At 40.7% G+C, this 12,752-nt stretch overlaps 1 protein-coding gene across 2 annotated transcripts in view; it reads right to left on the bottom strand.

The window, feature by feature from the left end:
• Window positions 1-12,752, bottom strand: part of Cfap44 (cilia and flagella associated protein 44) — an 84,540-nt gene that overhangs the window by 37,844 nt on the left and 33,944 nt on the right. For both annotated transcript variants that reach the window (XM_006975800.4, XM_076548880.1), the window contains exons 18-23: window positions 8,620-8,765; window positions 6,234-6,504; window positions 4,969-5,024; window positions 4,660-4,822; window positions 3,052-3,182; window positions 1,228-1,424 (exon numbers count right to left, since the gene is read on the bottom strand). In XM_006975800.4, the coding sequence (XP_006975862.1) occupies window positions 1,228-1,424; window positions 3,052-3,182; window positions 4,660-4,822; window positions 4,969-5,024; window positions 6,234-6,504; window positions 8,620-8,765 (964 nt within the window). The remainder of the gene's footprint in view (window positions 1-1,227; window positions 1,425-3,051; window positions 3,183-4,659; window positions 4,823-4,968; window positions 5,025-6,233; window positions 6,505-8,619; window positions 8,766-12,752) is intronic.

The following is a 12,752-nucleotide window of genomic DNA, read 5'->3' as shown; positions in this document are numbered from 1 at the left end:
GCATATAATGTGAGTCTTAATTGGACATATACTGTGAAACAGTATAACTAAGTGAAATGGTCTATGGCTAATTAAAAAACAAACAAAAGTTCTCTTTTTGAGGGGAGGAAATGACCACTGTAGGATTCTCATGCTCTTGTAGAGAGCCCCACATCCAAATACATATGGGCACCACTAAATGGATTTAGTAGGTTATTTTTTAAAACATGATTGGGTGAGGGATCATATTTCATTATACTCACATATGAAATTCTCAAGAATAAAGGAAAAAAATTAAAAAACTAGTCAGAAAGCACTTAAAATGACAACTATAACTTTAAAACAATTGGCTTTATCAATGAATGAATGTCTAATGAAGAATTACTCTCCATGTTCAAAACACATATAGATACATACTTAGATATACATTAAAATAAGTAATAACCCAGGTGTGATGGCACACATCTATAATCCCTGCACTTGGGAGAGGGAGGCAGAAGTAACAGGTGTCCAAGGCTAGCCTCGGCTACGAGTGAGTTTGAGGCTAGTCCAAGCTACAAAATTGAAATCAAAACAAAAAGTGCTATAAATACACAAGTGAATTTTTTTCAGCTATAAAGAAGAATGAAATTATGCTGTTTGAAAAAAAAAGAGGTAATTATGTTAAGTGAATTAAGTCAGTCTCAGACAGATAAACATCTTCCCTGACACACCCGCTAGCCTTCTGGAGAAAAGTCAGTCAAATGGCCAGCCCTGGAAATGGGGGATGAACACGTACTATTTTCACACCTGCATTCTGTTTAAACTGTATTTTTTGGAAAAGTTTGAAATACAATGTTTTAGCTCTACATTTTTGGCGGTGGGAGCCAGGAATATGGGGAGAGGGAAGGAACAGACTCTGAGGGAAATTCTACTTGGAATTTTGAGGCTTCTTGGAGATGTGAAGCAAGAAAGCAGTGGCTTCCCACATTCTTAATCATGGTATGAGGGTGGTTTGCCTTAGCAGCGTGCATCCAATAAGAAAACAGGTACTGCGCATGGGCGGAGAGCTCTTGTAGCTAGTCTTAGCAGTGCCGCAGAACCCTGCTTGACTTGCGATATTACCTATGCCAAGGGAGAAGATTAAGAAAGAGTCAAGACAGACGCGGCTCCAGTCACTGAAGTCAAAGTCCCTTCCTATGAAAAGTCAGGTCTTTTTTGAAATCTTCGCAATATGGATGTAAAGCCTCTTGTCAGCCGGACGCTCACCTGTTTCTTTTATGCTCTCCTTCCTTCCGGGTCCTTCCTTTTCAAATCTCTCCATCTTGCTCATTCTTCTCTCCGACTGACTTGGTCGTTTTAATTTGGAATACTTAGAGGGCTTCACCAGTCTGTAGGATGCTATCTGGTGTTCACTTTGGATGGCGTAAACTACAACAGTATCACTTTCCAGTGGATCATGAAATCTGAAAAAAATAAATAAAATAAAATAAAACCGGTATTTGCAATAGTTACCATTTTGATCATTTTGCAATGATCACATATTACACCAATATGTTTATGCACAGCTCAAAATTTACCCATACCTATGCCTTCAGGGTGCTGTGAAAGTTGGGCTAGACTTGATTAAAAAATAATAATTAAAAAAAATACTTCTGGTGAAAGTACTAAACATTCCATTACTAATACAACATAAAATTTTGCTAATATGTGGTAAATAAAATTTTGTAGGTAGATTCCAGCTTTCTGGAAAGCAGATCCTAACAAACTGAATATATACTGCCCTATGCATTCTAGATAACAATGTATATGCACTGTGTAGGAATTAATTGGATAAGAACATATAAATTGTATAAAAATGTAAATATCTGTGTGCTAGTAAGGGATTCACTAACATTTATTTACCAAAGATGTGTGAAATTTTTACTTCATTGAGATATTTAAGATACACTTTGTTTTCTTAAATTCTATGGTGTGTGTGCTCATACACACGTGCTAATGAGATTTGTTTGTACACAGTCGCTATGAAGTAAGCAGACTCTGGGGAGCTGAATATAAGGGTAGTTCTCAAATGCCTACCAAAAGAATGGCTGAATTTTGAGGCTGGAAAGATGACTCAGTGTCTAAAAATATTTGCTACCTTTGCAGAGAACTGGAGCTGAGGTCTCAGCACCCACAGTAGGCAGCTCACAAACTCTCATTGGATCCCAGGCATGGGATCCAATGCCCTCACCTGGTCTCCATGCGCGCATGCACACACACACACATACACACACACACACACACACACACACACACACACACACACACACTTAATCTATAAGAATAAGAAAAAATAAATAAATCTGTAAGAAGAAGAAAGACAGCTCCATGAACATTATAGATAATCTTAGACATAATCGCATGAGGGAAGCTAGATGCAAAAAAAATCAGACTTAGCACTGTATTTATATGAAGTTCACAGATAATGTGGCAATGTGTGTGGCAATAAAGATTCCTTATCTGAGAAAAGGTATTAGCTGGAAGGAGCCATGAGGGACCTGGAGTGAGATAAATGTTCTCTACCTTAATGGGAATCATAGATATATGTACTAGTGTATGTTAAAGAAAGTATTAAGCTGTTCAATTAAGGTGTATGCACTTTGCTGTCTATAAATCAAAACTCAATAAGGAGCAAAAACATCTGTTTCTTCTGGGAAGCTGAACTGACATGTGCAGAGGTGATTGCTCAGGAGATTGCTATCTTTCCCTCTAAGTCTTCTAATCATGTTTGGTTTTTTTTTTTTTTATTTTAAATGTATGTATGCCTTCATGTTCATCTTTTAATTTGGCATAAAGCAAATACTTTGTCAAAATAGAAACTAAATAGTCCTTACATAAATTTTAACAATATAATTTTCACCCAAATCCCCAACATAAACTAGGAGTGAGCAGACAGCACAGGACGACCCAGCAAGCACAGGAGGGCTGCTTGAGGTGTGGACTCGCTCACTGGGCGCTTCTTGAGATGGTTCACCTGCGCTCTGTGCAGGCATCACAACACACAACTCAAAAGTGTGCTTTCAAACATCTTAACTTGCAGGGAAGATGTACCTGCTCTGGAGCTTCTTCAGGCCGAGTTCATATTTCTGTTTTTCCCAAGCTAACTCCTTTTCCACTTGCTGAATTTTGAAAATTGTTTTCTTATTGATTTCCGCATGAATTATGGCATCAATGTTGAAATCCTGTAGATAAGTTGATTTGCTTATCAAAAGGTTCTTATTTTGTTTTTAAATTACATTGTGTGTGTGTGTGTGTGTGTGTGTGTGGTGTATACACGCCTATGTGTGCCTGTGGAAGCCAGGTGTGATTCCGCGAAAGTCATCCTCTTTGTTTCTTGAGACAGTCTCTCACTGGGACCCGGAGCTTGCCAGTGAGGATAGGCTGAGTAACCAGCAAGCTTCAAGTATGTCAGTCTCGGTCTACCAAGGGCTGGTATTATAAGCATCCTCCACCACACCTGTTTATGAGAATAGCGGGGATGGAATTCAAGTTCTCATATTGGCTAATCTATCTCTTTAGGCCCTGGATTAGACTCTGAACTACAACTCTGTTTAGGATATAGTTGAAAATGAAATAAAGAGGCTGGAGGGATTGCTCAGTGGGTAAGAGCACTTGCTGCTCTTGCAGAGGACCTGGGTTTGGTTCCCAGCATCCACATCTTGACTCACAACCATCTCTAACTCTAGTTCCAGGGAACTGAAACCCTCTTTTGGGCTTCCATGGACACTAGACATGCACATAAAACTTTTGAAGAATGAAAAAAATATGTAGCCCAATGATTAGCAGGTATATTGAGTTTTAGAGTAAAGTCACAAAAGAAATAAAGAATATAAAATTGGCATAAACACTTCTGTCATTGCCCTCATAGCCACAGCTATACTGTCATCTTTTAGAAGTTTTGTGACTCAACCCATAGAGCTAGTATTAAAATATTAAAAGTGAAATGGCAGAATCAAACTCTACCTGTACCTTCCCAACATATAAGCTAGATCCCAAACTGTGTTTTTATTTTATCGTCTTACTGAATACAGAAAAAGAATGTCATAGAGGTAGCCAAATCCAGCAGTCAACTTTGTGTTGCATAGGTTCACTGGCTTCCATCCCAACTTGTACAGCCCATGAGGTGGTGCAAATACATTGACTGGCCAGGTAAAAGAAGATTTAATAACCACGTCCTAATTCCTTTTCTGTCTCTTTGAAAAACACCACAACCAAAAGCAACTTGGGGGAGGAACAGAATTATTTGGCTTACACTTCCAGGTCACAGTTGATTAATGGCAGAAGTCAGGACAGGAACCCAAGCAGGAAGCAAAGCAGGAATCATAGAGGAATGTTGATTACTGCTGGCTCTCTGCCTCACACTCAGCCAGCTTTCTTAGGTATCCTAAGACACCTGCTTAGGGATGGCGATTCGTGCCCACAGTGGACTGGGTCCTTACACTAATCTACATTAAGACGATGCCCCCACTGGTGTAGCACAGGCCAATCTGATCTGGGAAATCCCTCAGTTGAAACTCCCTCAGATGACTCTAGGCTGTGTTAAGTTGACAACGGGAACTAACTGGGAAAATGATTTCTCTGCATTCATTGTTGCTGACAAAATAGTAATCCTAATCTAGGATGAACATGTTAAAATAACAGCCAGTCGTTCACACTCACTGTCCGTTGAAACTGCATATGCGCTGGTAGTTCTTTATTCATGGCTAACAGTTTCCAAAATTGATTCCTCAAAGCTTTGATTTGCTCTCTCTTCCCAGCTTTTATTTCTTCTACTTCCTTCATTAGCTTGTCATATTCTCTTTTCCTCCTGGCATTCTCAATACTGAAAGCAGAAATGTAAAACGACAATCATTTCTCCACAGAAATGACATAAGAGACAAATTGTATTGGATAACTTGGAAATGCATTTGTCTCAGGCAGTTTGGTAAAATCCTGGGCCTGATCAATAGTTATTAAAATGTTTCATACCTGTAGGCTTTGGGATCTTCAATGTCTTCTGGAATGGGCTCTGATTCAATCCCAAACTGCAGGAATAGGAAAGACAATTTGCAACATCTATGGTTAGGTCACCTACACAAAACCTACCTGCACAAGGCCAAGCCAGTCAAAATGTCATCATGGATGGAGGAAGGGCCCCCAAGGCCTCATCCTTGGCAGAGGAGCTACTGGACATGTCTGGCTGCTGACGGAGGGAGACTGACTCCCCTTGGTGGACTCGGTTGGTGGTAGGTTGCCCCTACCCTGGTGGATGATTCCACATCTATGTGAATATCGGCAGCACTGGATGGATTTAGGGGTTTATTAATAACAATTTTTGTTTAAAGGGGACATAACATTGGAAGTAAAGTGGGGTGGAGGACAATGGAGGAGTTTCAGGGAGGTAGTAGTGAGCGGATATGAATAGAATACATTATAGAGGTGCATGAAGTTTTCAAAGAATAACTTAAATTTTTAAAAAAGAAATCCTGAAATGAAATGTTCTAGGCATGTGAGTAAAGTGGAAATAAAATGGCCTTCTCAGAAAGGAGAACCTGATTGCAAATCACACCTCACTACTGACTGGACTAGAGTGGTGTAGGCTTGCTACCTGCTTTCTAGAAGCAACGCTAAATCTTTAGGAGGTACTAGTAACATGCCAAGAATCAAGGTAACTCCTGAGTTTTTCACATAAATGTCTAGGGCTCAATAAAAAAAAAAAAAAAACTAGGTGTACCAGAAGAATAAGATTTAATTGAAAAAAAATATGAAGACAGACCAATAAAACAGAATGACAAGAGATATCAATAGGAAAGTGTTCAAAATATACTTCAGAACAACTCTGATTAATATGTTAAAGAAAGTTGAAGGCACTATTGAAATTTTTAGAAGTCTATCAGAGTGTATTAAGAAGTAAATAACGAAAAAAGAAAATACAGACCTGAAAAATATTGCCCATTTTGAAGAGAGAAAAAAGAAAAGAAAGAAATGTTGGCTAATACAGTGATTGATAAAGAAAATCTGATGCAGTGGGAGCTGTATAACTTTAATAAATAGTAAGAATTCAGTGCCACTAATATTTGATACAGAAAGTCAGAATTATAACAGTGCAGTAATACTAGATTATAAGGTATTGGTTACAGATATTATGGATTATATTATAAGGTTAACATGTCTAAATTACTCTCAATACTTGAAGACTTTCTTTTAAAGTCAGCTATCATTATTAGTTAATTGATTGGCTAATTGTTACGCACCCTGGGGGATGGCACTTTGGCTTTGGCTTCTTTCTCGGCCACAACTATAGACGTCACGCTGAAGACAAAGATATTGCCATCTGCCCCAGCAGTCACCAAGTACTGGTCGTCAAAACTAGCAGAGACGCCTTTTACACATCCATAATTGTTGTCGTGCACATTGAAATGCCAGTAGTCCTTCAGACTAGTCAGTGAGGGGTCATTCTCACTTAAGATATACACCCGAATTCCTCCATTTCTCATTCCACAGAACATCATAGTCTGGTTAGAACTACGAGACAAAAAGAGTCAAGCATTATTCTCAGAAGCTGGAATATAACCTTTCATTTTTTCCCCCTATTCATGTAGGGAGCTGAGGAAACCCTGAACGAGCATTCTGAGAGGATGAGTATCTTGACATGGCCATCATCCTGGTGAGGACTGCAAGGCCAATTGACCCATGGGAAAGTGGCAAAGCCCTTATCCACACCGGCCAGGCTCAAGGTAAATGGCCAAGCTTTCCTTAGGGAGTGAGGAGGAGTATATATGAAAGGCTAATCAGTGTGTACAAAAGCTAGTACTGTGGTTTCCTCCCCCAGGTGTTTACAGCTGGAGACTGCTGGCCAAGAGAGACCTCCTACCAAGGTGATCTGAGCCCTCTTCCTGTGTTACACCTAGCAAACATGCTGACATCCCAAGTTGGCTGGGTAGTGGTAGCATTAGAGAATCCCACCGATCCCGTCCTCACTGTATGTGTATCTATGTGTCTGTCCTTTCTTCACTCCCTCATCATCATCCCCTGCTGGGGTTCTAAGACCCAAGCCAGGCAGGACACAGCATATTTAGTTGGTTGGTTTGTGAAGATCATAGGTCAACTAGTGGGAGTTGGTTTTCTCTTTACAAAGGTGGGTCCTGGGGATTGAATTCTGGTCATCAAGCTTGGATGCTGGGACCTTTACCCACTGAGCCATACCCTCAGTGAAATAATGTTTAAGTTTAAATAGCTAGCCGGGCGGTGGTGGCGCACGCCTTTAATCCCAGCACTCGGGAGGCAGAGCCAGGCGGATCTCTGTGAGTTCGAGGCCAGCCTGGGCTACCAAGTGAGTTCCAGGAAAGGCGCAAAGCTACACAGAGAAACCCTGTCTCGAAAAACCAAAAAAAAAAAAAAAAAAAAAAAAAAAAAAAAAAAAAAAAAAAAAAAAAAAGTTTAAATAGCAAATGGCGTTAAGAGCTAAGTTGTGTACCACCAAAATGCACACACTTAAGTCTTAGATCCAGTGCTCCAAAGTGTAACTATATTGCAAGTTAAGGACTTCTAAAGAGGTAACTAAACTAAAATGAGAGCATAAGGATAAATCCTAATCCAGTCTGGCTGGTGTCCTTGGGAACGATGTCACAGAGTGACACTAGAGATGCCTTGCACATGGGAAAGGCCACGGGAAAGGCACACCAACAAGGCAGAGATGAGAAAGCCACAGACTGATTTCATGAGAAAGCGCATTTGTCGACACCTTCAACTTGGAACTCTATTCTCCAGACCGTGAGAATCTAAGTCTGCGCTGTCTAAGTCACACATTACGGGGTGTTTTTGTCACAGCAGCTGTAGTGAACTAACACAAAAAGTTAGGAAGGGAGAGCTGCTTTAACATTGGAGCTAGTCCCCAGGCCTCAGAACAATGGCTGGCATTTGTGCTCAGTTCTCAGTTATTAAATGGAGAGCAGTTCAATTTACCATTGCTTCAGAATCACTGGGAGCCTGGCCCTTTGTTAGTTTACCATGCAATCACGTCTTTCTACGTAAATGAAAAGAGATCAGTGTGATAAACAGAAACTGGGATACAACACCCAGTACAAAACCCACAGGGTTTAAAAACTATTTCAAGCCTAGGCCTACCTTTAATTCTATTTGCCCATTTGATTAATTTAACCAGGTACCATGTGTGTTTCCCTTTACGTAAATAGATCTTTAAAAAGTGACAATTCCGTTTATAATGGTTACTGTTGTCCACCTGAAAGGATCTAATATCTCCAGGAAGATGGCCTTCAGGGAATACCTGTAAGGGATTATCTCAATTATTTTCATGGATAAGGGGAAAACTCAGCTTAATTGTGGGTGGGACCATTCCTAGAGCAGGGATTTCTGGAGTGTATAAAATGAAGAAAGTAGGCTGAACAGTTGTTTGTATCCATGGCTCTCTCCTTCTGACTTCAGACATAATGTGATCCTGCTGCCTTGCCGCCCCGACCATGATGGACTGGACCGGGGATATGAGCTCCAATAAACCCTTTCTCTCTTGAGATGTTTTGTCTGAGTGTTCTATTCCAGCAACAGGAAAAGAAACCAAGGCATCCAGAATACACAAAGACAGACACTAAAATCCTTTTTTTTTTTTTAAGTTCTCTTCACCTGAAAGCGAATGTTTGGATGGGGTTGTCCTCTGTATCCTCAAGAAAGCGGAAATCGAATGGTTCATCTGCCTGGTTTTGGAAATCACTGTCACTGAAAAAGGGGGGGAACTGACAGTGATACAGAAAACCAGAATCATAGTTGCCCTGGAAGAGAGAAAGTGCAGAAGCTGGTTTGTGAACATAATACACACCTGATTCCCTGAGGGGTTTTAGGTCACTTCAAATTTAAAACACAAAACAATGCTTTAAAACATCCTCTGCTACATGATTTCGATAGTTAAAGGTAGATATTATTTCTGTGTCTCCATTGCCCATTAATATGCAATTAAGTAATTATGATGATGATGAGTTTCTACTCAGAAGTCAGTTCAAGAGAGACTTCACCTCTGAGTATCAAATGAACTGTATTCTATGACTTGAAGTGGTATTCTGCATACACAAGTATTTAACAACAATAGACTTTGTAGATCATTGTTTTCACAATTACTTTTCAGTTTGGGGGTAACTTTAAATACTATTAGTTTTCCAGGAAAGGCAAGTTAGGGGAAAAATACATCTCACTACACAAAAGGAAGACTAGTAAGAATTTGTAGCAATCACATAGTTCTAAGTTGCTTTCTTTCTCTATATGGATGGGACCCTTAATTGCCCTGGACATCTATGTACAAAATAAATGAGTAAATAACAACAACAACAACAACAAAAACATAACAAAATTATCCACCTGAAAAATCAGGAAACTAAGTTTTCGCTCTGGCCAGTGGCAGACTGGATTGTTTTGGCTAACCTTACCCACTGGGGATAACCAGAAAAAAGTAACACAACCTGTGTTTGAAAGCATTTGGGAGCCACCCAAGTTGCAAGGCCAAACACAGGGAGAATCAGGACTAAGCCAGGCATGCAGTACTGTTTTTCTGCCTGAAGCAGTTCAAGTGGGAGATCAGAGGCAAAGAACCTGAACAGATCTACCTACAGTTTCTTGGGCATATTCCAAAGAGAAGGGGACATTATAACTATACTTTCCACCGGACTCTGTTGAAATCCTAGAGTGCCATTGCTAGGGAGATGATAGGGATGGGGGGGGGGGGGAGTGGGGAGAGGGAGGCTGCAGTTAATTTGCTACATGGTCAAGTTGTCAAAACTGCTTTGTAGATATTTGTTTATACCCAGAGATTTGAACTCCCTTCTACTTTGCTCAGAGAAGCCTGTTTTTGCAATGGCAGTCAACGTGCTCAAGTAATTAAGTGTGTTGAGCTCACTCAACTATATCAACCTCCTCTCCATCCAGGGCTCAGGGAACATTGAGGAAGAGGGGACAGAATGTAACAGCTAGTAGATAGGAAGGAGAACTGTGAAATGCTGACTTCTGGACGTGACATCAGTTCACAGCAACTGTGGTTAGGCTATCTAAATACAACCTGCATGAAACCAAGCCAGTCAAAATTCCAACATGGATGGAGGGTGGGTCCCCAAGGCCTCACCTTTGGCAGAGGAGATACTGGGAATTTCTGGCTGCTAAGGAAAGGAGACTGACTCTCCTTTGTGGACTTGGTTGGTGGTAGGTTGCCCATACCTGCCAGTGGCCATTAAGAATATACAACGGGTGGCAATTAATAATTCAGGTGTCAACATACCAGATGAATAACTCTCTGATGGAGGAATCTTGTTAAGCAAGGCTTGCAGGACCATAGACTCTAAAAACTGGTTGCTTCTGCCTGTAATTTTCTCTTGTGCCACTATATTTCTTCCCTAAAAACAGCTATGGGTATTTCCCCCACTGTTTGTGTGTTTGTCTCATGGATATATTCCACCTACTGGGCACACATAGAGCTATGGATGGTCAGGAAGATGATTTGTACTTAACCTGTATAAGTTGGATGAATAGAAATAATACTAGGATATTTTTCTTAACTCAGACTGACATAGGAAAATAACAGTATTCTCAGCTACAAAGACAGTTTTTTTACACACTTAGCTGATTTTAGACTTCAGAGGAAATCCAAAATACACTAGTTGCCCCTGGAGACAAATTGTACAAGGACAAATTCCCAAGTGTCTGTTTGTTGAATCAAAGTCAGGCACAAAGCAACTATAGTAGACATAATTCTCTCAGCAATTGACTCTCTGTACATAATCCCAACCTCAGTTTATGTTACAAGACTCAAGTTTCAGCCAACTAACTGTTTATTGCTTAAGTTCTGAATTTCAATGTCACTCACTGTCTGGGAACCCTGACCACTTAGAGCTACCTGCTTACTTTACTCACCATGCCCAGTCAGCTCGACCTCCCTAGCCTGAGAGAAACTGTGTGACTCATCATGTATTATTAGAGTGGGTTGGATCCTGAAAATGTAACTCGTAACCGTGCACAGTTTGGCTGTTGAAGGAAGTACGAGTAGAAAGAGCTATGTAGAGAGAACTGTGTAGAGCTGTATGTAGAAGGTGGTGCATGCAGAGAGAGCTGTGTAGAAGATGAGTAGCTATGTAGGAGAGAGTAGAGAGATGGAGCAGTAGCTGTGTGAAGATGAGTGTAAGAAGAGATATGTAGGAGAGAGATGTGTAGAAGAGAGATGTGTGTAGAAAAGAGATATGGAGCTATGTAGGAAAGAGATGTAACTGTATGTAGAGACATGTGTCTGTGTAGAAGACAGATGTAACAGTGTGGAGAGATATGCAACTGTGTGGAGATGGATTTTTTCAATATGCAGTAATAAAGAAAGTTACCATCAGAACGTGTGAGTGTTCTTCCTAATACCCCTCAGATAGAAAAAGTCTAGCCCTCGCCATACTCATGGATTTTTTGCATGCCCTGGGTGTGTTCTTGGAGCAGACTCTCCCAAAGGCTGCTGATACATATCCATGTGGATATAGGCAGCCCTAGATGGATTTAGGGGGTTATTAATAACAATATTTGTTTTAAAAGGACATGGCATTGGAAGGGAGATGGGGTGGGAGGCAACCTATTATGGCCTTTGACTGGTGGTGTGGAATGCCTTTTCATGTGGTCCTTGGACATTTGTATCTTTTTCTTTGGAGAATAATCTATTAAAGTCTTTCCCCTCTGTTTGAAATGGTTTTAGGAGGAGTTGCTACTAGCTTTTAATTCTCATTGTGTTTAGTTTCTGATAAATTATTCTATTGAATTTTTGATTCGTTTTATTTTCTGAAGTTGTTATTGTGATTTATATCATTTATATGTATATGTGTGGGTGTCTACAAGAATGCACGCCCCATGTGTGCAGGTACACGAGGAGACCAGTTTACTCACACACCGAGAACCCAACATTCCAGGATTTCTTTTTTAAAATTTTAAGTTTATTCTTTAAAACTTCATGCACTCCTATAACACATTCTGTTCGTATCCATTCACCACTGCCTCCCTGACACTCCTCCACTGTGTGTGTGTGTGTGTGTGTGTGTGTGTGTGTGTGTGTGTGAGAGAGAGAGAGAGAGAGAGACATCCTGGAAGCCAAGAAGAGGTGGCAGGCAACACAGGTTGGTGGTAGAGTGCATGCCTAGCATGCATGAGGCGCCCTGGGTTCAACACCCGGCACCACAAAATAACAGCGATGGCTATGATCTGGTGTTGGAAGCCAAGAAAAGAAAGCAAAGCATTTTAAGGAGGAGGAAGAGTCAACAGGTGAACATGTCAAACGCACAGAGAAGTCACCACTAAGCCTGGTAACGTAGAAATCGTTGGAGAAACGAGGAGATGGAGATAAAATGCCAAGGAATTGGTTGAAGATCAGCTAAGAGGTGAAGAGGAGTTGATGGCTCCAGACAATGTTTTCAGGTTTCCTCTAAAGGAGCAGTGGAGGAGGGGTCAGAAATTACAGGAACTTCCTGTGCTGGTGGTAAGGATTGAAATCGAAAGGACAGGAGCTGATGATACATGGTAAGTAGTTTGTTTCAGAAGCAAAATCATGTGGAGTAGGAGGGGAAAAGCAAAAGACCCAAGAGGCCTTCTGGAACACTGCCCTGGGCAAGTTGCTAAGCAACACCCACCAATTGTACAGACAAAGCAGAGCAGAGAGATCTCTGCAGGGTGCTAGAGATGGAAAAAATCGGGAGATTCCATCTGACTTCCTTTATTTTCTCTATGAATTATGAGTGTCTGGAGAGACAGGCAAG

The sequence above is a fragment of the Peromyscus maniculatus genome, chromosome 12 (assembly GCF_049852395.1).
Source record: "Peromyscus maniculatus bairdii isolate BWxNUB_F1_BW_parent chromosome 12, HU_Pman_BW_mat_3.1, whole genome shotgun sequence".
Classification (NCBI taxonomy): Eukaryota; Metazoa; Chordata; class Mammalia; order Rodentia; family Cricetidae; genus Peromyscus; species Peromyscus maniculatus.
This window is presented reverse-complemented; position numbering and strand designations above follow the sequence as displayed.